At 29.1% G+C, this 26,370-nt stretch overlaps 1 protein-coding gene across 3 annotated transcripts in view; it reads right to left on the bottom strand.

Moving 5' to 3' along the window:
- Positions 1-26,370, bottom strand: part of LOC111031530 (carbonic anhydrase-related protein 10) — a 111,173-nt gene that overhangs the window by 49,728 nt on the left and 35,075 nt on the right. For all 3 annotated transcript variants that reach the window (XM_022311520.1, XM_022311519.1, XM_022311521.1), the window contains exons 4-5: positions 16,796-16,932; positions 15,916-16,107 (exon numbers count right to left, since the gene is read on the bottom strand). In XM_022311520.1, the coding sequence (XP_022167212.1) occupies positions 15,916-16,107; positions 16,796-16,932 (329 nt within the window). The remainder of the gene's footprint in view (positions 1-15,915; positions 16,108-16,795; positions 16,933-26,370) is intronic.

The raw sequence follows: 26,370 nt of genomic DNA, 5'->3' as shown, positions 1-26,370 counted from the left end.
GATGCCGCGATTACTGCCGAATTCCACGATTATTATTGTAACATTTTTTTTGTCATGAAAAAATGCCATTTTCACCAAATTCGAGGTAATATTACCAAATAATATTTTCGATTGAAGCAACGATATGGAATATATTTAAGCTGGCATTAATACCCAATATAAAATGTCAAATACCAAGTCAACATACATTTTATTTATATGGTTAGATATATAGATATATTGCGGTATATGCAGTTCACATAATATAGTGATCTCAGCATTTTCACTCATTCATAATTTATATTAAATTTATGATTTTATCTATTTCCGTACGGATAACCCTGAGTTTAATTGAAAACAAAATAAAATACGGATTATTGCAGTTCAATACTTCAATATAACAGTATTTAATAATTATTATAAATATTTAATGTATGGGTATTAGGTAAGTTGTATCTAGTTACTACAGGTATAAAGTACCTATGATAATATTATGTTACTTCATTTATACTGCTTATTGTTTTATTAAATTATAAATTGTGTCTGAAAAATCGATGAAAGAAGTCTTTAGAAATATAACTGTATGATTGTGACAATAATCATTAAAATAATACAATTTTAATCCATTTATTAAAATCCACTTAAGTATATAAATATTATGAAATACAACAGCGGGAAGATTAATAGGTTATATTATTATTAATGAGTTCATCATTATTATAAGTTATTCACGATTTCCAGAAATATTTTTTATAAAATTAAAGTTTTTTCATTGCTTATCGTTATCATGTTTCATTATTCGTTAATACAACCACATTATTATTTGATTTCTTAAAAAAATGACTTACTCATTAGTCATTACGCCGTTACGGTTTTTAAGGTTATAACTCATAGCATTTCGAGGAATTTATACTTTTTAATTGCATTTTATCGGTCTAGAATGTATTTAAAATTGAAATATAATCAGTACAACATTTTTCATTTTATGAGAACAGCAAACAAAGTTACGGCAACAATGCAACATATTATTTTTTAGTAGTAAATCGATATTGTTGAAATGTTAAATGTCACAATGATCGAATAGTTTTTTTGTTTCCATACTGTCGTTTGTATTTCGAATCTATTTTAAATTCAAGAGGGCTAAACAATGATGCAGATAACGATTTACATAGTCGTATAAATCTAGTGAATACGTATTTTTTTGAATACTTAAATTGTTATTATTTAATGCTATTCTTATCCATAGTCGAACTATTTTCATGGCTATTTGTATATTTTTATAACAAAAACACACTAGTACAAGTACTTTTCAAAAAGTTAACATACATAGATAGTTTAAAATCCAAGGGAAACTGATATAAATAATAAGAAATTTAAGATTGACGTTATCCTTCTCATAGAGCTGAAAATTAATTGTTAGCTAACAGACCTGGAAAACGTGCTTCACAATTTTCGATTTTTTAGATGCTCTGAACAAATGTGAATACATCTTAGCTATAAGTTTATGGCAGCATAAGGTTTTTTTCGAAAATTGTGTTTAACGTTGGCTGAAAGAACACATGTACTCAAAGGGAACTATTATAGCACCATTAGGTTCAATGGCTGTCAAAGAGTAACCGGAACTGTCCACCCGGCTGGAAAAGGTCAGATGCCTTTTTTTCATTGTTTCCATTAAATGCGTATTTTAAAAGTCTTACTTCCGAAAATGTTTCTAGATACTAAAACACTTGTGAAAACTTAACACCACTTTAGAAGATAGTAGACAAAAACTATTTACATTTATAATTATTGTTCATATTATTGTTTATATAATATGAATCACATTCATAGAAACATAAAACATTTCTGATCGATTTTATTGAAAAAGTATTGAAAACAAAACGCAGGTACTAAAATTGACATAGAAAATTAACATTATAAAACGATTAAACAATGTGCAAGAAATATTTTGTTGTTCCCATCTTAGATCGATTACAAACTATAAATTTAAAGTAAATACATACTAAAAAACATAATGTCTAGCTAAATAAGATTGAATACGGGATTTTTCCTTACTGAATCGGAATACGAAATACACAGTACATATATACGAGTATGTACTAGGTAAATTATCGTTATTTTTATGTCTCAATGGTATAATATTCGACGTTTGTTGAACTACAGGCTACTGTTAATTAACTATATATTAAATACCACAATATTCTTATGGTGGAAAAAAATCGCGTGTCAATCCGAAACGATAGTCGTAGCAAACGGAAACTTATACAGCATACGACAATTATACATGACAACATTATATCTATTTACCTCTGAAACGACTGAATTTATTTTTCTTTTTCCAAATAAGTTCCACCTTTATTTATATATATATATATATATATCAGTTTGTATAAGCTAATGGTTTCTTAAAATATCGTGTTTTCGTTTCCTCGGACATTTCTTTCGAAAGTCATTAACCGTACGTGGAACGTCTACATTGTCGATGCAATATAACTATACAATAATACTATTATTGTCGATTACAGACACACACACAACAAATAATTAACAGGTTAAATACGATTATTCACGAAATTTCTTAAATTGGATAGTCAAACATAATACTATGTCACTAGTCACGACAGTTTATTACCTACCTTGTAACAATACTACTTGGTAAGTAACATCAATTCGTTTCTAACATTATATACAAGATGCGCAATGTGTACCTCGTAAGTACTATGATGATTAATATGCTATGTTATTATGTTATTAAAGTATATTTATATATATATATATATATATATGGTATTTTATTTAGTTTTAGTTATAGAAATATATACTTAAAAGAAATATATACTTAAATACGGCAGTTACTTTAAAAATGCTATGCAATAAAAACTATATTAAATACCACATCAAAAAAATAATAACTGAGTGTCAGTTAGCAAACACAAAAGATACATATTATAATAACTATATTATTTTACTCTTTTCTCACACATCCAAAACAACTGACTTCTTTATACCGGTATAGGATACAACGGGAGGATAATGGTTTCTAATAATATCTATCATGTTTTTTTCCTCCGGCATTTCACTCAGCAGTCGACTATCGGCTACCGCTCGCGAGTCAGTAATCGTCGATCCAATCACTATAATATAATATATTTATATACGGCTGGTGGACACACAAATACACACTTACATATACGCTCGAGGTAATGGAGTGGGAAAAAAATCAACTCTCCGCTTCAGCCCATATCATCAGTTCCTGCCATCTTCCGCCCCTCTGTCATTCACGTCTCCGCGGCTACGTCGACCTTTTGCGGCTTTTTTTTTTCGTCTCTGCCATACCGCTCTACGATCCATTCTATCACCCGAGTGCCTATTTCAGTCACACACACACACACGAGCTAGCACGTATATTCCTTGGGGGGATTATTTTCTTAAAAAGCATTCGATTCGCCTCCGAGGGGGGTTTACACACAACAAGCAGCGACGGTGGTGCTCATCTCCATTTCGAGATTGAAATCGAAACCCAGCGGATTATGGCCTTTTGACAGCGCGGTAAACGCTTGCGTGCGGATTCTTTCTGGGTGGCATTTGCAAGAAACGATGCACCGTCACACCAGACGCATGAGGAGGGATGAGCACGTTTAGGAACGGTGGAGGGCGAAAGCGAAAAGATAAACACACTACACTGCATATAACATTACGTACAGCAACGACGATCGCGCTAGTTAAATAGACGTTATCCGTGATACACACATCATAATATTATATAAAGTCTATATTATACTGCTGCAGCACTGTATTTCTACAATGCATTTCACTATTAGGATAAACATAGTATACAACCGTGATGCCGAGTGGCCAAAATTAACATTTGCTTCTAAACATGAAATTTTAAAATTATTTATTATTAAGAACTATATTATTTTCCACGGTATTCCTTGCATATTCTAAGTACAAAATGATCCCTCTCATCATTTTGACATTTTTTTCAACTCATTTCGGATCGTGGGAAATAAGTGCAGATTTTTATAGTCATAATCAATACAGTTCAGTGCACTTACTTTACTCGGGTCTCAGTGATTTACAATTCCTCAGTTAACTACGTTGTGTAATTAACTACGTTTATTCGATTGTTTGTATTTGGATTTAAAATACTTAATATGACAAAATATAGTCATTACTTTTAATTTATAAAACCGTCTAACTATTTACGTGCTTATAAAATGTAACCTCCTCATTTAAGATAATCCTGTCTAGGCTACTGTAGCATTATTATAGAACGGTATTTATTCAATGCAAACCATTTACCTGAGAGCTTACTACACAGTGGACATATATAATATAGGTATCATAATGTGTGTAGTTTGAACCTACCTGTTTGCTCGAGATGTTCTGTTTTTATAATATATTATCGTTTTGCGACGAACGCGATCCATTACTTGGCATTTCGATGCGAACAAGCCCAGGAACTTTAATTTATCATCATAATCTACTATAGTGAACTATACAATACGTTTGATAGTACTGTGACAGTTATTACTAAAAGATAAATAATATAATATATATGATGTATAAATTAATGCATAACATTTTATATGAGCACACATTTCGTCAAACTCGTAAAAACTCAAACGAACATCAGATTCTCGGTTGATAACAGAATATAAAGAAAAATAGTAATGTTGAAACCCTATATAATACATCTGATGGTATCTAGTCGTAAACCTAACGCTTTTCAACAAACAATATTATGGATTTTTGTTTTGTTTTATACATCGGATTTAAGGGCCCAATCGTGTGCCATTCAATAGAGTACATGACAGAGACCAAAAATAAATAAATACATTTTTAAGTACGCTGCATTTATTATTATTATAATTATTATGATTATTTAACAACGAAAAACTGTACAGTTTGTTATATAATACTAGTATATGCTAGTCTATCTACTTTACATATTCCAATAATAAAATATTATAGCTCATTGTATGTACCTACCTAATATTTGTGAAAAAAGTTAAAAACAATAATAAACAATATAATACCAACAAAACAATTATTATTGAGCATAGTACTTGAATGTCAGAATAAGGATAAAAAAACTTTTTCTGGTTTCATCTATATGTATAAATTATGTGAAATAAAATAAAAATCTAAGAAAAAATCTAGAAAAATGGGCATATTTGTTCTTATATATAATCAACAATAATATTTACAGATACTTTAATCCGTATTAGCGAAAAATAAACTTTTTAGACCATTGAACGATTTATTGTTTTTTCATTCAAAAACGTACATAAAAAGAAAAAAACTATTGATAAACCGACCATTTGAATATGATTTTTTAACATAATAACAGTAATATTTCGAAATGAAAAATTATTTATAACAAATATTATATACTAAACGTACTAGCTTGGGTGATTCCCATAAAAGCAACATTGAACATGAATACATGATAATATAAAATTGTATTGCAAGATACCAATCCTAAAACACGGAAGTATAATAACTTATTATCTTGGAATAGGTAGCTCTCTTAAATATAAAATGCCACTGAGGGTAATTTAATGTTCGTTTAAAATTTGAATCCGTGGTACGCGAAACCAAGATACCAAGACAATTTTATTGTACCATATTATTGTAAAGAAGTTAATCATTTGTGCTTTATTTAAGTAATAGTTTGTCAGTTCGGTTATTTTGATTTTTGTTTATTAAACGACTATAAAATATATTATGCGATATAATCTCGGTTCAACCAATCTTGACTTGCTTCGATGCGTAAAATATTGTATTTTCTAGGCCTTACAATTAAAGCCAATAATAATACTTATGTAAATATACGATTTAGCGAATACTGCAGTGAAATCAAATTAAAATTCAATTGGAACACTCGTAATCAAACACGATAGTGAAATATTCAGAACCCAAATAATGTTCTTACCAAAAATCAAAACGACCGACAAACTTTTGATTTAGAACGAAATTTTGTATATTTTATATTGTGTTATATTTATTTGAATGTATAATTATTATATTGTATACTATTATAATTTATAGATATTATGGCTAATTAAAACGGAGTACCTTTCTCGATCGAGGAGTAAAGCAAATATAATTATCTGTTAAATTATCAAATATACGACCCTAAACCATTATCCAAATAATCTTCACTGCGTCTCAGTGTACCCTAAACTGCAGTACATCGACCCATAATTGTAATCATTATCTAATATCGCTATAATTCCGCTATAAACTTAACGGGCACTTTAAGCCGAATGTAAATACCATGTATAAGAACAATTTCCTCAGTTAATTACGTACCTGCAGAATATAGTGGGTATTATTTTATTATAATCACGTGTTAATATATAGGACATTATCAATGCCTTTAAATTATTTAATCAACTATGATAAGTTATTTTAGTCACAAAAAAATGGTATAGAATAAAACTTAACTTTTGGTAACGCAACAACTATTTTTTAAGGTATTCCGTTTAAAATATAGTTGCTTTATGATTAAAGTTTAGCTTCTTAGTGAAGTGGTATAGTGTGTTTTTATACTTAATATAAATCTATAAAAAAATGTCTTTGTTAATGAAACAATTTTTTAATTCTCTTTTTACATGCAACAACTGCATTCGTAATAACATGTTGTATGATTACAGATGCAGTCAATTATTTCCCCAGATTATATTGGTTCATTATACTGAATAAATGCATAATATGATCAAATATTATAACAGAAGGACCAAAAGCCAATTCGTACATAAAAAATTCAGTATCGGGTCACTTCCCCGTTCAAAAATTCCAATCAATGACATAAAAATGAGAAAAAAACATATTCAACATCTTACAAGACGGTTCTCAGCTGTATTTTGTATTCATTTTTCTATGACAATATAACGTAGTCGTTTCATTCAAATTAATTGAAAACAAATCCACAATATTATTTGGAAGAATCGAAATGCATAAATTTTGCATAAAAATATTTATTATTTTCCTTTACAGTCAAACATAATATCATTTAAGAAAATAGTGCATACAATTCTCATTATTAGTTTTCCAAAAACCAAGAACTCAACTAAACAGGTGTAGATAGTTATGGTTAGTAAGGTTACCTTATTTCTGTTTCTAATTTTACGTAGATAGGAAATCCATGTAAAATTAGAAACAGAAATTAATGTAATACATAGGACCATTTTCAAATCTAAACTGTATAATCACTGTCAATATTTTTATAATAAAATAATAATAAAAATAATTCTTCATAAATCCTCTTCTCGTTTGAACGATTCGCTTGTAGATAAAAATAGAATATACTAATAGATTAAGCAATATATTTTTGGGTTTATTTACTAGTGGTTTCAACTCAATCAAAGTAATTGTCCGTACCTATATTTATCTTTTTACATGGGAACAAGGATACCCAACATCCACAAACTGTTTTAAATTGTCATAATATATATATTATTTATATTATAATTGTTGTTAATAGATTACATTCGTCAGCCGGCGAGATGTATAGGCAATCTCAGTACAACTGCGTGTACTCGGATTTTGAACTGTATTCGTATTCTGTACTTTTCTCGACAAGCGAATATAACATAGGCTACATTCAATAGCAACGACAAATTAACGGATTTCGAAAAGCGCTATAACAGAGTGATATTTAGTTGTAGAGTCAATCGATTTATGAAGCCTTTTATTTTTATAATATTGTTAAAAGCGCTTTTCTGATGTTGAGTTAATATATATAAATAAAATTATTTCAAATCATTTAGTTGCAAAACAGTTACTAATATTATTCAATTTCCTTAACACGAATAACTCACCATCACTGAAATAAATACGAAATTTGATAAATTAAATTGTATGTTACGATATTTATATGAATTGTATTATTATTGGCCATGGTATTTTCAATATTTCTAAAAATTCCCAAATAAGTAAACAAAAGGAACAAAATATGTATAGTTAAATTTAGAATTGCATATGCAAAAGACTTTTAAACTTCCCTTATACTCTAAGTATTTGTAATAAATGAAATTATTAGTAGCATATATATTTCACAATTGCGCTATATAATATCAACTATCCAAAATCAAATCATTAATTAATGGTTTTATTTTATGTATTTAAATTTCACCAGAAATTATATAATATATTGTAATACATTCATCAATGAGCATCAGTTTTCTTAACAAAAAGTTATTACATATTATCATATTATATATGTAATTTATATTATATTAAGCCAAGTTCCACAGTGTAATGTTAAAATTTTTAATGGTATTTAGAATACTTTAATTATTTTGGCAACATCACGCATCTTCGACCAGTCAAGATAAATCTGTCACTGGCACTGGAGCATCGTTAACATTTTGTCCCTCAAAAAGGTGTCATTTTACATTCAATTTATATTTATGTTTAAATCGCATTAAAATGAGTTTTCACCGAAGTTGATTTATTGCTAATGGCATTTTCTTTTTTTCTTATTATTATTTTATACGCATTCTGTTTACTTTAATGGTTCTTAGATGCACACCATCGTCATTCTTTATCGCCTCCATTTTTAATGGTAATAGAAGAAGTCAATTTAACTGGCCTATAAAATATATATATATATATATATATATATATATAAGAAGCAGAAGAAGAAACGAAGGGTAACCCGATTAGAAGTTTACGAAGTGCTGATAAGCCAGTGCTGACAGTGATAAAGTGGTTTCGAGTGATTTATCAACGATCCGAATTAATTAACGTATAACGCCCTATCGATTAGCATCGTCAACGACAAGAAGGCCCAAGACGTTTGTGTAATCCATATATACCTGGAAATTATTTTGGTTTTATTTTAGACGTTTTTATTGAGACAACACCGTCTTAAGCTATTAATGATACAAAAACTAACGAAGACTCTATATAGATTATAATATTGTTCTAGCACAGCCAATCGAAATAAATGCTTGTTGGTTTACGTCTTCAGGTATAGTATGTCAAAAAGAAAATTTTTTTATCAAAAATTATAGCTAGATAAGTTTGATTGTAATTAAATATAAATCAAACATTAATACATAATATTAAAGATTATTTATGATAAACATGCAATATTATGCACACAAGGTGAGCTTCAATCCGCTATTATACGATGGTGGTTTATTATGGTGATTGTAAATTTTAGAGCAACTGAAATATCGATTATGAGTAGGGCTTGACTTAATACAATATATTTATATTTGTTTTGATTTTAGTTATAAAAACAATATATTATTCAATGGTTTTGTATTTTTAATTGTATACTATTATAGTGGTGTTTAATAAATTGTTGTATATATTCGAAAATTCACTGAAATTCAAAATCTATGTGAATATAGAATACACTGTACCTCAAAAAAACATAGCCAATACTTTGCTGATTTCCACTTTTATTTTTTAATCATTTATTAAAGTTGATATTTTTAATTTAAAAAAAATATATTTATTTTTCGCTAAATTTTTCGTATATTGAATTTTTATTTCAATGAGTGGGTTGTTAAAAGTTGGCTGACATTTTTTTTTTTAAACGGAATTGCAACATTAGGTGTTATAAGATAATAAAAAAAATTCATATTTGATCCAATTTACATTGTCAATAATTCAATAATATTAAGTGTTCTACATTCATTTTTATAAAAAAAAAAAAATACTAAGTGTATTAGGTACTTTCCATATCATATTGCTTGCAAAATAGATGTCTCATTGAATGAAAATTGACATGGTGTAATAATACGTGTCTCATCGTTCAGATATAAAAAAAATATATATTTATTTTTACATTTTCTTTGTTACAACTAAAGACCGAGCTGTTTTATGCCATTTGGAAACCCACCCCATATAAATAACTTTTAGAATTGTGCGTGTAACCCAAAATAACTTGGACGGACGACTAACGACATTCATTTGCCAACTATGTACAAATAAAAGTACATTTATTTATGTAAAAGAAAAAAAAACACAAAGGAGAAACTTGACATATTATATTTTTTAAACGCTTATAGTTGTATTAAAAAAAGGAAGCAATATCGTTATTTGTTTGCTGAATCAGGTACAATGAAAATCGTGCGTTTATATACACAGGTATTTAATATTAATAATTGCCATCGTTATGAGAAAATTGTTTTCCGTTTTGTCTGTAGTTGTCTGCTCGGCGATAATGATAACTAACAATGTCATTTTCAATGGGACATACACATATTATTATAGTGACGATGGTTGTATGCATAATGAGACGTCTGTTTGTCATTTTATATGCAATTGTACGGTACTCTTTGTGCCATAAAAATGACTTACAATGTACTTTTGTGGTATATTGTCAAAAAAAGCATTGGCTATTCGTTTAGAGTTGTTTCAGTGATTCATCATATGTTTGGCTTCAAATGCATTAAACGGTGATGTAGAAAATTGGTTTGAAATGCGCTAATTTTAGAGTAACAGAATGGTAGCTACAATAAATATAAATTTTTATTTTTAAGAGAATAAAAGCATTTTCTGTGAATTTTGACACAATTTAAGATAATATAAAAACTTCCTAACGTATAATACGTTACAAAATTACGATAGACGAACAATTCAAAAATACAGCCCACGTTATAAACTAACTAGCAATACATATTACTTGCAATTATTAATTAATATACGCACCTCTTACGGCGTTCTACATATTATTGTGTTTAATTTTGTTCTAAGTATTTGTTTTTCTTTGATTTTGGGTTGAGCTGTGATTTAATTACTATAGTCACTATTTACCATATAGGAACGTATCTCATAAAGAATATTAACATATACATAAAATATTTCAGACTTTAGGTTATCTTTAATTTTCAAATGTTCTTCCATATTGATTTTATACCATTATTGTAACCTAAAGGAAACTTGCCGTTTACATTTATATCCTGACAACTCAATTTACCTTTTTCTGTTTTCGACATTTATGCAGCTATATTATTTCAGATTTACAGTCAAAAGACAACCGTCGAAGAAATGACCACTTCATTCAAATATACATGTCACATTTTTTAATCAATAACCACAATATATAGGTTTACAAGTATATTAATGATTCAATAAACGAATAGACTTAAAACTTCTGTAAATACATTTACAAACAAAATACCAAAAAATAATGGCCCTGTAGGAAATTAATGAACAAGGTTGTTTTTAGATCCAGTTTAATACGATGACAGTTGCTCTCGATTTAAACGGTTCATGGAATGCATGTATTGCTCAATAACACAATGTTGTTGGACGCATATTATTTTTAAATAATTAGACATAACTATTTGAAATATTACTATGTAGTACTGAACACAGATACATATATGTTTAAATACATATTTTTCCAATAAAGCGTCCGAATAAATTGTGAAGCTCTAAATCTCGTCATAAAATATGAAAACTAATCATATTGCCAAGTGGCTATGTGTTCGTTTTTTTTTTAAAGATGTTACAATAAAACACATACGTTGTTTGGCGAAATCATTATAAGAGAATACTCATAAGAAAGCTTACCAGCTATGTCGATGTAGGTATTCCCAATAAAAACTAAACTACCTAATAAAGTCACGCGCCAATGTATATCGATTGGACGGTGTACGATACAATGAGTACTTAATTTTAGCTCACAACATTTTTTCTTGTTTCATTTTTATTTAAAAATGTTATATTAATTTAAATTAAAATGATAAAATAACTGTATAATTTACATTTAACACAAATAATGAAGTGAAAAAAGTTCACAAAAACAGTTTATCAGCTTGAAAGAATACAATTTTTAAATCTGCCGCTAGCCAATAAAAAAAATCGTGTAGGTAGTGCAAAATAAAATAACGAACTTGATATTATATACAGACTATGTATCATATTATTTTTCATATTATTTTATTGTTCTTTTTGTAAAATATACTAGAGAAAGTAGAAACCTAGGTATAACTTTGGCATTTGGACGTAAATTATAACTATCAAACTATTGATGTACAGTAAGAACGTACAAAATGAAAATACAAACGTGTAGAATGTAGATTTATTGAATTATTAAGAATCATCTAAAAGTATTGAAAATAAAACTAGAAATTAATGAATATGTCCATGCAATCATTAAAAATATAATACAATTTAATTGCATTTTAGTTTTTTAATAAAAATACAATCAACTTGATTGCGTTTAAAAGTAACTATAATTATCAAAAAATATTAAACATAGGTACAAAGGCAGAAATCAGTGGAGATCATCTATCAGGCTATGCCCCCACTCATATTATATTTTTTTATTTATTACTTAATTTATATTTATACAATCTGTTACATAAATTTTGAACAATAAGTGAAATTGATGAATTAGATAACTATACCCACTCATATTAATGTTAAAAATGTTGCCCCCCTCTTGAAATTGTAATAGATTTCCACCTATAATCTAATCTATTACACATTAAAAATAGCCGTGTAGTAGTAAATGTTGAATATTAATACTTAATGAAGTCATTGAAAATATAATAGGTGCTTATTTCGAAGAAAATTTTATTTTCAGAACAAAAAAGTTTGGTGGTGTTGTTAGTACACTTTGCCTTAGAATTGCATTAAATGCTATTCGGTTTGCTTTAATATGATGCACATATTAAATTATTATTATAGGTATAGGTATATTTGGGGTAGGTACCTATATAGTCGTGAAATAGCATATTATGTTTGTTTTACCCAAACTCGTCATTATTTTGAAAATTGGATTCCACAATACGTTTTCTCATGTAGCTTTTATATTGTTCAGATTTTACGGTATACGGAAACAACATTCCACACGGTGGTAATGCGTTCCACATAGAAATTGAATTTATACAAGTTCCGGCACGACTATTGGAATATTATTCAAATGTGAGAGAATATTCTACGAAGGGAGAAATGCGTTTGAACGATTATGTACGTAAATAGATCTATACGTACATTTGACGAATTTCCGTGCAAAATTACATTCAGGAAGTTGAAATCCAACGAACGATCTATCATTACAACCATACACGGTCGTGACATCTAATAACATGGAAGCACTTGTGATTTTGAAACACTACAAAATTATAACTCAACAACTTCCCGGTTAATAAAATAGCCGTCTAAACTATTGGAATTCTTATTGAACTGGTCGGGTTAAACAATAAAGTGGTAGGTTTTAGGTGTATAATATTATAATGCAAATTATATGTGTGCCTGAGTTAAGACTCTAAGTTATAAACTTTTCACATCGAAATCTATTATAAACCAAAAACATGACTGTTACATCTGCAATGACTTTTGGGTAATACGAAAATTTATTCCACGACAAATATTATCAAACTGACACGGATCATGAAATTTGTATGGATATAATATAGATACTAAAATATAACGTATACTAGTCAATTTTTTTTATAACCCGAAAGTTTTAAATTAGAACTTAAAATCAATGAAAAATACTGGGAGCATATGTTAAATGACTAAAAAAAGTCGTTACATAACATAGTGGAATTAAGGGATTGTAAGATGTACACTTTACCTACTCAAGACACAGACCCTTTTACTTTAAGTTTTTTATATAATTATTTTTAAAAAAATGTAAATATTTCTTAAAATAATAAGCCAGTATTTATATTCACATTAAAAAAACTTAACTCTTTCCAGTTAATCAAAAAAATAATACTCTAAGTTTACGTATAAAGTGATAACAGTTAGAAATTGGAATGAGTGGAAAATAAAACTAATTGTGTATAATAAATTTAATAAATAGGTTAAAAACTATAATAATAATGTTACTTATATCTGAAATTGTACGTACTTACAAGGAATAACCAACTGTGATTAAAATTTTAAAAATATGTAATGTGTTCTTTTTATCGAGACGTTCCATGTTTGGATTACAGACTACAATCATGTAGTATATTAATCATCATTACATTTATCAGAAATGGTAAAGTATGGAAATATTATTGTTTAATTTGGCGCATGATGGTAGATGGTAGTACATAATATTATAATATCAATGTATCACAATACATACGTACGCAGAGAATTTGTTTGTTTACACTCAACGTTTAATAAGCATTCGATGTAATAAAATTTAAACTTAAAATTGTAGTAACCTATTCACACTATAATATATTTTGTTTATCTAGACAAGTTTTATACCTAGAGTTAATAAATTATCAACACACGGTGTCCTTTTTTAATTATATATATAGCTATATATATTATGTGCGTTCGTTATTTGAATTTTCTTTTACCCTTTTTTTGTGGAGTGGAATAACTTTTTCGAGCCGAACAACTTCCATGAACTTTTGAAATTACACAGACTTTTATCGAAAGATACAAATTATCGTGTTCAACATTTTAGGTATATTATAGGGAGAAAATCGTAGAACATTTAATTTTTACTTTTATTTTTTTAACTAATTGACTAGGTTTTCAAAACAATATGAAATAAATGATTTTGTTTGAGTAATTATAATAAATTTATTAGTTGATTCAGAAGAAGACCCAAACATATACGTAAACCTAGTACATTTACTCGAATTGATAATGTTAGATTCGACGTAATTCCAACTTCCAAGAGAAAAATAATGAAACAAATAAAACGATAACTTTTCAAAATTGAAAACCGTAATACCGATTTATTATTATTTTGTTGTAAGAACTCAAATATAATATAACACATTTGAAGTCAATAAAACACAACATTGTCAACTATCTCAAATTAAGTTATCAAATCAATTAATTATCTCGGATATAATATATATATATAAGATCTTATTATCAAATTTTGACGACATATAACAATTTTTTTATAATAAGAAAAAGAAGAGGAATTAGAAATAAAGACACTGTGGGTGACAAATGGATTATCCTTACTCAAAACCATGGAGGTTGTTACTTAAGCATAGGAAACTCAGTATTTCATTATTTTTATAATAGAGGGACTCCTACATGTACGATGTGCGTACCACTAACTGAACAAAGTGGTAGATGATGTTGAATGTCACGCGATAACTATACAATGGTTAATTATAAATATCGGTGATGTGTTTCAAAGTTTAAATAATAAATTTAATAAAATCCCACTAAACGTTATGAAAAATGTATGAATCGTATAAGTGCAATTGAACAGAAAAATGTATAAGATACATTAAACACGTTTTGTATGATATTTATTTGTCTCCTTCAAGCCCATTAAAATTAATTTAGGCTGAAACGTATTGTCTTTTTGTGCAGTAAAATATATCATTCATTTAAATATATAGTAAAAAAAATAGCCATTTGTTCGATGAATACGAAATTATATTTTTATTATTGTTGTTTATATTATGTACTGCAGCAGCTGTTGTGTATCATCTATTTCGTATGCTCTTAGCGAGCGATCAAATACATAAAAATAAATACACTTATGTGATTGTTCAAACTGTATCTTATAAATATTTACGAGTCCTTAAAATATTGCAGTTAAAGTAGTTTCAATTTGACCAATGAGTTTCAAACCAATGTAAGTAGACATACATACCCACTGTTAATCTAAGCGTATACATATAAAATGTTTCAAGATATTATTAAATAGAATATTATAAAATATTCATATCTTGTAATTTTCATCAGTGGTAATATTAATGTTTAGATTTGTCTCGATACAGATTTCTTTCAAGTGCTTTTATTTAAATTATAATTTATTTTTATTAAATAATAGATATTTTGAAACATATTGAACAAATTATACATGTAATTTTCTCTAATTTTAATCATGTTTTTTACCAAAAAAATTAAGCACCGTACATCGCACAACTTAAATCAACTTTTTTCTGCCTGTGATATATAATCACAACTTAGGTTATGTATTGTTAAGCCACTGTTTATTCGAAAAAAATATATAGTAACAAAAATACTTACTTCAGCCGGAAACGAGTAACCCTGGATTTTATGTTCAGACCCGAGATTGTTATCGGTGCCGAAGTGTATGTAGAACTCTTGAAATTGATAGCGATAAGTCAGAGGACCTTCGGTGATGTTCAAAACGTATTTCGACTCTTTATCTACTCTGAACACCAAAGACTGTCCAGTGTTTTCGATTGTTCCACTGACCTATTATATCAAACAGATTTATTATAAGCCGAACCACGAAAGTAATTATTCAAAGGTTAGGTTTTCCAACAGAAAATGATTGACTAAAATTTAAAATATTTAATATTTTTACATATTTCATGAACGTGATTTGTGTACCGGCCCATCATAATATTCTATGGTCTTTAAGAATTTAATTTTTAAACATAATAACTCCTGTTGTGATCGTTGGATATATTATTTATTTATATATGTGTGTGTGAGAGAGAGATAGAGAGAGAGAGTGTGTATATCACGTGGGTAGGAAAAAAGTGCCAAAGAGAACAAAATTAATATAGTCGGCCGAGTTATCAAGACGTTATATTATATTTTGACATATTGCTTTCCGTTTCAAAATCCATTTTTCATAAAAAAAAATAATAATAATAATACTCGTAGGTATATCGTATGCATCATATGGCATATATATGTATATATATATATGGTTTTATAGTATATAATATATATGAAATGTGTACATCTTGAAAATCCTGATTCCAGGCAGATTTTATTATTTTTCCGTCAATCCTTGCATAATATTCGGGAATATATATTTATATATGTATATAAATAACTCTGCTGAATATGATATTGCTGTTAAATTGAGCATGGTAGCTACAAAAACACGAAGACTGTATAAAATGATCTATATTTATACGTTTACTCTTACTTTATCTTTATCGATGTGAAGATTTTTCAAAAATGGATCGAACAGCAGTTTGTCCGGATCAATGTCGATTGGAGATTGTCTTTTGCCAATCGAGCATAACTTCCACAATGGGTTCAAAACGCCCCAATATTTCGGCCCTGAAAAAATACATAATTTATAAGTATACATGTCTGTGTTCGATATAAACGTGGTATTATATATAGCGACACCCCGTACAGCTAAGAGTAGTCCACCTTAAAATTAATTATATGACTATACAGTATCAGATTATAGTTTCCGACGATGTAACTTTAAAGTTTACTCTGGTATGTATAGTATCTTGTTTCATAATGGAAATTGCACATTCGTATAGTAACATAATTCATTTTTTTAAATCATTTGATAATATTTAAAAAAATATACCTATATATAATTTTAAGTTTAAATACTTTTGTGTTATATTTTAGCAACTCTTTAATGTTTTAGATAGGTATTTTGTATTATGTATATTATGTACCTAATCGAGCTATTATAAAAATGAATACTGAACTTAAGCTCAATTTCCATCACTTCAACTACATCCAACTCACCAACAACCATTCTATTACATTGTTTTGAAACTTTACTTATATATTTAAGAGCATCAGTGTTTTTAAAACCAAAATCTACAGACCCGACCCCGACAACAATTTCTTAAATATTAAAGTTCAACAAAATATTAAAATGGTATACACTATACTCTTAATATTTCAGGTAATTCATAAAAATAATAATAATATAAATATTAAAATATAATATAATAAAGTAAGACTGATTGTTTTGTTTTAAATTATTACGAAAAAAATCACATTAATTTTCATAAAATATTGTATATATAGGTACTCTTATAATATTGTATATTATGTAGGTAAAAATGAAAAAAAGCTATACGGGCGTCTCTTAACTTCCACCAAAACCCATTTCCGTGTTAGTGAAACAAAAGCTTAACATAGTTATTTTGAAATTACACGTCAACATTAATTCACGTTTATTTATATTGTTCTCCTTTGTTTAAAGTCTAATATGACGAAACATGATCTACTGTTCGTTAAAGTACAATGGTGATACTCTCAATATAATATTAAATAAGCAATACGATATTATCCAAAGACATAGCCATTATTTACACAATAGTTTTTCTAATAATAATATGATCACATTTTTTGTAAAATAAAACAAAAATTAAAAAAAATAGTATAAATCAATATTATATCCAATAATTTAATAAATATCGAACATAATGACTTCATATCATTATTTATTATTATTACTTATTAGTTATTACTCAGTATTTCATAATGACTGTATATTTTGTTTGAGCGTAAGCACATAAAAATAGAAAATATGAATAATACTAGTGTAACTTAATTTAAGAAACATTGGATTGGATTAATATTATTTTTTTTTAAAATTAAGTCCGATACACATAAATTTAGGTTACATTTTTTGTAATTTGAAACATGAGTTTAAAAACTACCTTTTAATCACTATCAACACTTCTGAATTTAAAACCTCAGCAATAAAAATTAAATATTAATGATATTTATTGAAGTTCTACAATAAATATTCAAAAAACTTTTTGAAATTTTAAGCGTAGATACTTGAACATATCACTTGCTTATATCTCCTACAGTAATATACATAACAATGTTGTTAAAAGTAGTTTTAATATAACGAAAATCAATTTAAATTTTTTTAGAAATAACAAATACGGAAACCTACCTACTGATACCTATACAATGTCTCCCGTTAAACAATTGTCAGCCGACCGCGGGAATTTATAGAATCGCATGAATAAGATGACGATAATAATAATAATAAAACGGTATACTCGGAGGTAATCTGATGATTTGGGAAATCTCGAGTTCGATCGTCGGTGTACGCACTATCAGTGCTGCAGTAAATCGCGGGCCGTGCGGTCGTGGACGTGACGTACGACGAACCCTCGGTACCGTGAAATTGAATTGGTCCGTTTGTGTATAATCTAAATACATAATACATATACTTAAATATATTACACACACACACACACACACACACACACACACACACACACACACACACACACACACACACACACACACACACTCGTTCGACCCCGCTCGTCACGTCAAACCTTATATCCGCGTCCACTTGCTGCACGTTGGCGACGGCGGTACGACTGTATATACAGTATACACGTATAACCCACCTGCATCTCCTCACCAGTTTCGTCACACCCACCGTATCGATCCCCACCTATACATCGCACGACGTGCATAAATATATTATAATATGTTCAAATAAAGCCACCGTTCGTACGAAGGGTTAAACGCGTATAATAATACGGAATGCGTGTTCCGGACGCGGACTCGTGACGGCTGTCCGATTCGCAGCGTGCCGCCGAAGACCGACTTCCAAGCCCACCGGCCCGATTGAATCACAGTCACCGACACACCCCCCTGTGCCACGATAACCGTTGCACACCGTTACGACTAACAATATAATAATATAGTGACGTTCGGGGTCAGTGGGGGCCAGGGGGTGACTGTATCAGTTTTTGTTTTCTATTATGGCCATTTTATTCACAGTCGTTTTTCCGACCTCGACTACCCGCGGTGACCCGGAAACATCGTGTGGTGTAGACGGTAAACGGTGAGACTTCTTCTACAATGACGACTGACGATAAGATTTTTACGTATTTATAATAATATATAGAAGATATATTATCACGAAGCTACATCAATACCTCGGATTTTAACCAATGCTCACCACCATTTTATTTTATTTCATCGTGAGCTTTTTCAAATTCTGATTTTTAACATTTTTAAGTATATACTTAATAACACGTTATTTTCAATTACTTTTGATTTCTTTATACTATTTAACGAGTGTCCTGTGATAGAACAAATTAATTTTTCAGACGAAAACCACCTATTGTTGTAACTGTAATTTATTGTGTCTATAAATCAAAATCTTCACAATTACTTTCCAAGTTCTTTAACTTTACTTAAGTATCATGGGTAATTTGAAAACTATAATATGTAAAAATAGTCTGAATAAAATAAGTATTCGACTAAATATTACGCATATTTTAATATGTAAAACCATTTTATATTAATATTATCCGTAGTACATGTAGTTTTATCACTCAGAAACTGCTCCTTGAAATTTGATTAGATATATCAAAAAATACAAACAAAATACGCGCTAACCGTTATTTATTAACGTCATAAAAAGATATCTATTTGAAAAAAGTAAAGATTGTATGGTCACAGAATACTCCTTATTCCTTAAACGGTAAACGAAATTTAAGTATTTGATAATAATATGATCTTCAAGGTATTTTAAAATTCTATACAACATAAATGCATTAAAGGAAAAAAAAGTGGGAAATAATAGTATATTTGGTAAATCATCTTGTTTATGTTATATCTATACGTAAAGGTATGTATGTATTTAACTCCTCTTTGAAGTTATATTTAAACCCTATATATACCGTATGGTTAGTGAAGTAGTTTAGACTTGAAAGGTATACGAATACTAAGAACAGGGGTGTGTGAAAATTATTTTTGTAATCCTTGGACAAATTGCTAGATCTACGTTACTGGACACACACATATCTGATTCAAATATCTTTTCTTATAATACTAATATAATACGATAAAAGGGCTTATTGAGAGAACGTTGGAGTGGATAATGACGGCTATACGGTACGCGACATGAATCGTTCTCCTACGAACATTTCTAATAACGATCTCTGAATGTCGAAATGTATACGAATCGACCATTTGGAAATTATTATTATCGTATACTTGTTGGTATGCAGCAAATTCGTTTGATTTTCAACCAGATGGTCTATATTATTGCATTGTACTATGTTTGAGTTCGAATCGTATTCAAAAACAAAACGAATATTACATAGCATCGGCTTAAAAATACAACGGGACGTTTAAATGTTGACTGACCGAATTCCAGGCGAGAAAAGTATTCAAACGATGAAATAAACTTCAGTAGAAGACAATATTACAGCAGCTGCTACCAGCATAAACACTAATTTACGGTGTTCATTAATTTCGAATATTAATTAACAACGAAAATTTAAAATTAAATACACTTTTATTGCTGTTTAATTTTTGGATATACAACAAATTAATAAATTAACTTAAAATAAAGCCCACGAAATACTTTTGCAAGACTTCATAGGTATACACTCGTACACACAGCACACTCATATTATATTAAGTAAACAGTGATTTATCAATAAACTATAATGATTTACAAGAAATAGGCATGTGAAATTCAATTCTGCAATGATTTACATTTAAAAAAATACATTTTTAATTTTTTTATATATTTTTATTTTATTTTTGTATATACTATACTGTGATATTAAATGTTCATAATTCGCTACAAATAAATACTAAGTAATTTGAACATTACACCAAGTTGTGTTGTGTTCTGTATATTTGAGAATTATAGATATATCAAAATAATGGCGACGTGATTGCTACAAGCTTAAGGAACACATTCAACTCGATATTTCACCACGGAGTTAAGTAACTCGGTTTGATAGGTTTAGAACAATAATTGTTGTTTAAAATATTTGTGTTCAAACAATTAAAATATAGATAAAAAGATTATAATATATAAAATAATAATAATAATAAGCACCGTCAATATAATAATAGAGACATTCAATTTATTTCATATAAAAAACAATTATGTCGAATGTTTATCCTCTAGTATTCATTATAAATTATAATAAGTTTTACCTATATATTATATATTAAGACAGTACATTATGAAAAAAAAAAATGTGTTCACTGTTCATTGTTTGTGTGTCTCACGGTTTTCAGATAAAGAATAGGTATACCGTATACCTTTATATGGTATAACGTTTTTTTTACTGTAAAGTGAGATTATTAGAATATCTGAAAAAAACACTATGGTCGATTTTTGGCCATAACAGCTTAAAACGGAATAAGTGTGAAGAGACACGCCACCCCAACAAAACTTACTGTGATGATTATTTACTACTATGTAGGTACTAGGTTTAGTTTATTGCACGTTAACAAGAAGTTAACCGGGGTATATCATGCTAAAAATTATGATGCGTGGGTACAGACTTCGGTATGTCGGTACATATACCGTATACAATTTACCAGGTATCCCTAAAGTTGGGTTGACGTTAATAACTCTCGGAGCAGCTGTCAGACTACATTACCTGCACGATTAATCTGGCAAGAATAATTCCGTTGTCAGGCCTAGCTGATAATATTATTGCTACAATCGATGTAAAATTTTACTGTAGAACGATAGCAAGGTGGATATATTTGTCAACCTTGAACGATAGATATATAATGTACAAAAGCGATCGAACTTGACGTTCAAGGGCTTTAGATCGTCGTAACCTTAACCGCCAGCACCGTTTTTGGAGGCCAATGGCGTTAAGAAAATTATATTTTAGTGGTTCGACTAGTGACGAACACGTTTAAAGTTTAAAATAATGAAAACGACAAAAACTCGAGATACGATGTGATAAATACCGTTAAGCGCGTCAGAAATACACAAATAGCTACCTAAAAAATAATATCTAGCCGAAACATTTATGCCGTCGGAATGTAACGTTTCCTTTTTTTTTACTATTATTTTTTTTATTTTATTCTGAATATTATCCACCCAGTGAAACATTATAACGACCATTCACCCGTAACTCGTTATAAAAGCTGCCACAGTGTAATTTCGTTTAGTGAATATTGCTCAGGAAATATTTGTATTTACGATGTATACATCCCGACGCGTTTCGGCTTATATGGCTTGAAGTATAATAATATAATGTGGTGGTTATTTTGTTTATATACTTTCTTCTATATTCTTCACCGATTCGAGCATAACACGTTTTAGACGGTTCAAAAATATCATATTGAAAAGTTTCGAACAGGCCACGCTGATTATTAATGTATACGGCAAAATTATAAAATTATAATATTTAATCATTTTGAACTCCTGGGTGTAAAATTATTTTATTACAATAAATTATTATAAAAAAAGAACCAAATACCAATGTGGTATACAATTAGTGACCAATGTGGTATACAATTAGTGGGCCTAGCCTATGAGTATAGAGCTCTAATTATAGCTGTGCTACAGTCTAAAGTTATTATATTGTATTACACTATTTTATACTTTTTTGTGACAATAACAAATTGTGTCAAGACATAGCTACATAATTTAAAGAAATCAAAAACGGAGCATGGTGGTAATTTCCACGATCAACGCGGGAAGCGCTGATCGTGTTGTTCCACACATCTGATCATGTACTTCATACGGCGCACCACGTCAGTTAGTACATAGTTAAAAGCAAAACCAGCATAAATACGTAATTATCGTATATGATTATGATTAATGAATATTTTTACTAAGTTTCAAACGAATTAAACGAATTATAAATAAACTTGTATTAAATGTTACTGGTAAGCAGTGGTAACTTTTCTGGTTTTTGATTTCAACGTTTTGGTTAAATTGGCTTATTATTATAATATAATATTACTGTAACGCAGTTTTCCTCGACCGCACCACCCCACCCCGTCGGCATGACATGCTCCATCTATGAGCATGTCGAAGTCTACGAGAGAAAGAAATACCATATAGACCTTATGGTTTATACTACTAGTCGAGAACTGAGTATGACAACAGCATTACCGGCAGCGTTAAAACAACGCACAGTGATGTAGACTGTCTTGACGACAAAATTGAAAATACAATAATCCAAGTATCAGATATCCATATCTGTATATCTTATCCTACTACCCCACACCACCGCGTACAGTAGAGTACTACACATTGAGTAAACGAGAAAATAAATGCCCCATCTATGTTATTACGTTTTCCATACCTTAATTTCTTTTCTAGGAGTCTAAGGTGTATGCGAAGTAGTAAAAACTCGCTAGAAATTTACGGTTAGCTTAAAGAAAACCCGGGAGAATATATTTTTAAGTACAGAATGATTTAATTTAATACGGAACGAAAGCAATTAAAACAATATTTGTAATCTCTCCTTGAATAAATAAATAAAACCAATGAATATTTAATATTCATATTACATAATGTGTTATTATATCGTGTATCACACTGTCATATTATAGAAATATTGTGATATTGACCTATGATTTAAAGTGGATTTTTTAAACATAATCTTGGTATTTCCATATGCCCCATGTTTTTGAATTATTATACACCTATGCAAATACACAGTAAATTTAAAAAAAAAAGTCGTAGATGTGTATGAAATATTGAAATTGTCGCTATCCCTACCAGGAGTCCGTTAATAATAAATATAGGTGATTCATGTGCATCGTACCTTTACGAGTAGCCCGGCGCGTTATTCTCTTGAAACGAGCGGCACGTTTCATTTGGTCGTTTAGTAATCGTTTCGCCGAAATTTCTTAGCACTGCACAACGCTAAATTATTGTACTAGGTAATGTTACATAGGTATAATAATATGCTTACACACTAGCTGGCGGCCGCTCGAAAATAGTCGAAAATCATCGTGAACTGTAGAGAGACGGATAAAATTAACGGCGACGCTCGTTGTCGTACGACTCGAGAATATTACCTATTCGAAGGAAAATATGGCGGTTGCCCGCGAGTTTATCGTTTACAACAATATTAACGGTGGACGCCTGCTGCCCTGGCCGGTTAGCCACTAGCTACGGCAGCTGCAAGTTTTAGAACCACGGTATAATGTGGAATTCACGGTTGGACAAAAAGTTAGTCCGTGAAATCCAACGAGGTTCTAAACTCGTGCAATGCAACCGCGGTATGCACGGTCGATGCGACCGCACGACCGTGTTATTATTATTGTTCACGGTATACTCGAGGCAAGCTGGGAACCGTAATATTTTCCGTTGGTATTTTTGTCTTATCATAGTGATCGACGCCTTTGGTCTCTCCACTGTCATTAATACTGACCGTTTATTTTTTGGTTTTTCGTATCCGCAAGCGAATATGTGTACAGTGTACTGGTCGATTGTTGTAATATTGTAAGCACTTATCATCTCGAAAAGCATTAAAATATTTGAAAGTATTTTCTTAGTGTCTACTAATTTGATGTCATTACGAAACAATATATTTTTTCAAGACAATTATGTTTCATTTTACATAGGTACGTAATATTTTTTATTGTTATCTTTTTTTAATATCGTATTCGACTATAATGTTGTACTAAAAATTACAATGGAGGAATTAGTCCTGATCTTCGCCGGACTAACGTGCTGTCCATTTTCCAAGGATTACGCGCCGGGTTGTAAGTCAAGGTAGGGTGAATAAGTAACTAACATATAGGTGCTAAAATAAAGTCACTTATATTATTCATAATCATTTATTCATTTTATGTACTTTATGCAGTTTACTGTTATTCAGAATTTATTACGTAGGTACTATTCAAGTATGCGGGCAGGTTCAGAAAATTTGAGAAAAACTTAATAATATTATAATAGTGACGTGCCTATTCTCATTTTAATATAACTCTGTAAAATATTAATACTGTCTAGTATTATCATGGAATACCTTCATACCACATTGAGCATTGTTAACCTAACACAGAATTTAGTATCAGACAGTTTATTTAGAAATTATAATTTATTGTAATTCCATATTATAATATAATGGTTGAATTTTGTAAGTTAAAAGAAAACTTTGGTACAATAATTACGTTATGATATTACTATTTATATTATTTGATTCAAGTATCCGATCCAAAAGTTGACGGTATTTTGATGAACATCAAAGGATGTTTGGTTATGATTGTTTCGCAAGTGTGCGAATAATCCCACTACGTCAAGTACTAAACATTTATTTTATGTTCTATGTAAAACTATTATAATTAAGGAATATTATCCTTAGAATATAATGTTTAATAACCCAAAAACAATGTTTTTGAATTTCAAATTATTATACTATAAAAATCGTCTGTTTGAAATCGGGTCTGAAAGCGATTGTACATAGCACTCCTTATATTATGGTATGAAAATCAAAGCATTTGAAAATTGGTTATATAGGTACCAAAAATGCTCAGTAGGTACTCACCCCCATTTTTCTCTTTAATAATAAAAAATATGTATTCAAATTCTGATATTTTAAATTTTTAAATGTAATTAGAGACTTGAATATTTACAAATCCTTATAATTCTTGTATTACTTAAGGAATGTTCTGTTGTGTTACAAATGTGTGTCTTTGTAAATGACAATATTCTTTTTTACTGTCAACTATTTAGTGGACAACTTATTTAAAAAAATTGATGTATCGAATTTAAAATTCAAACAAATAGTTTCTTAGTTGTTAAAATGTTTATACATACTTAGTTAATAGTTCTTAAAAATGGTTTTACTAAAATCTAAAATGTACGCAATAGTGGATCTATTACTTATTGTAGATACGACATTTGTATATATTATAAATGTTAATACAGTTTAACCATTACAAATTATACTTATAACTTATAAGCCTCATAGACATAGATGTTCTGTACAGTGGAAAGTGAGAAAGACATTTGAACAACTGAAGTTCATATTT

The sequence above is a fragment of the Myzus persicae genome, unplaced genomic scaffold (genome assembly GCF_001856785.1).
Source record: "Myzus persicae strain clone G006 unplaced genomic scaffold, MPER_G0061.0, whole genome shotgun sequence".
NCBI classification, from domain to species: domain Eukaryota; kingdom Metazoa; phylum Arthropoda; class Insecta; order Hemiptera; family Aphididae; genus Myzus; species Myzus persicae.
This window is presented reverse-complemented; position numbering and strand designations above follow the sequence as displayed.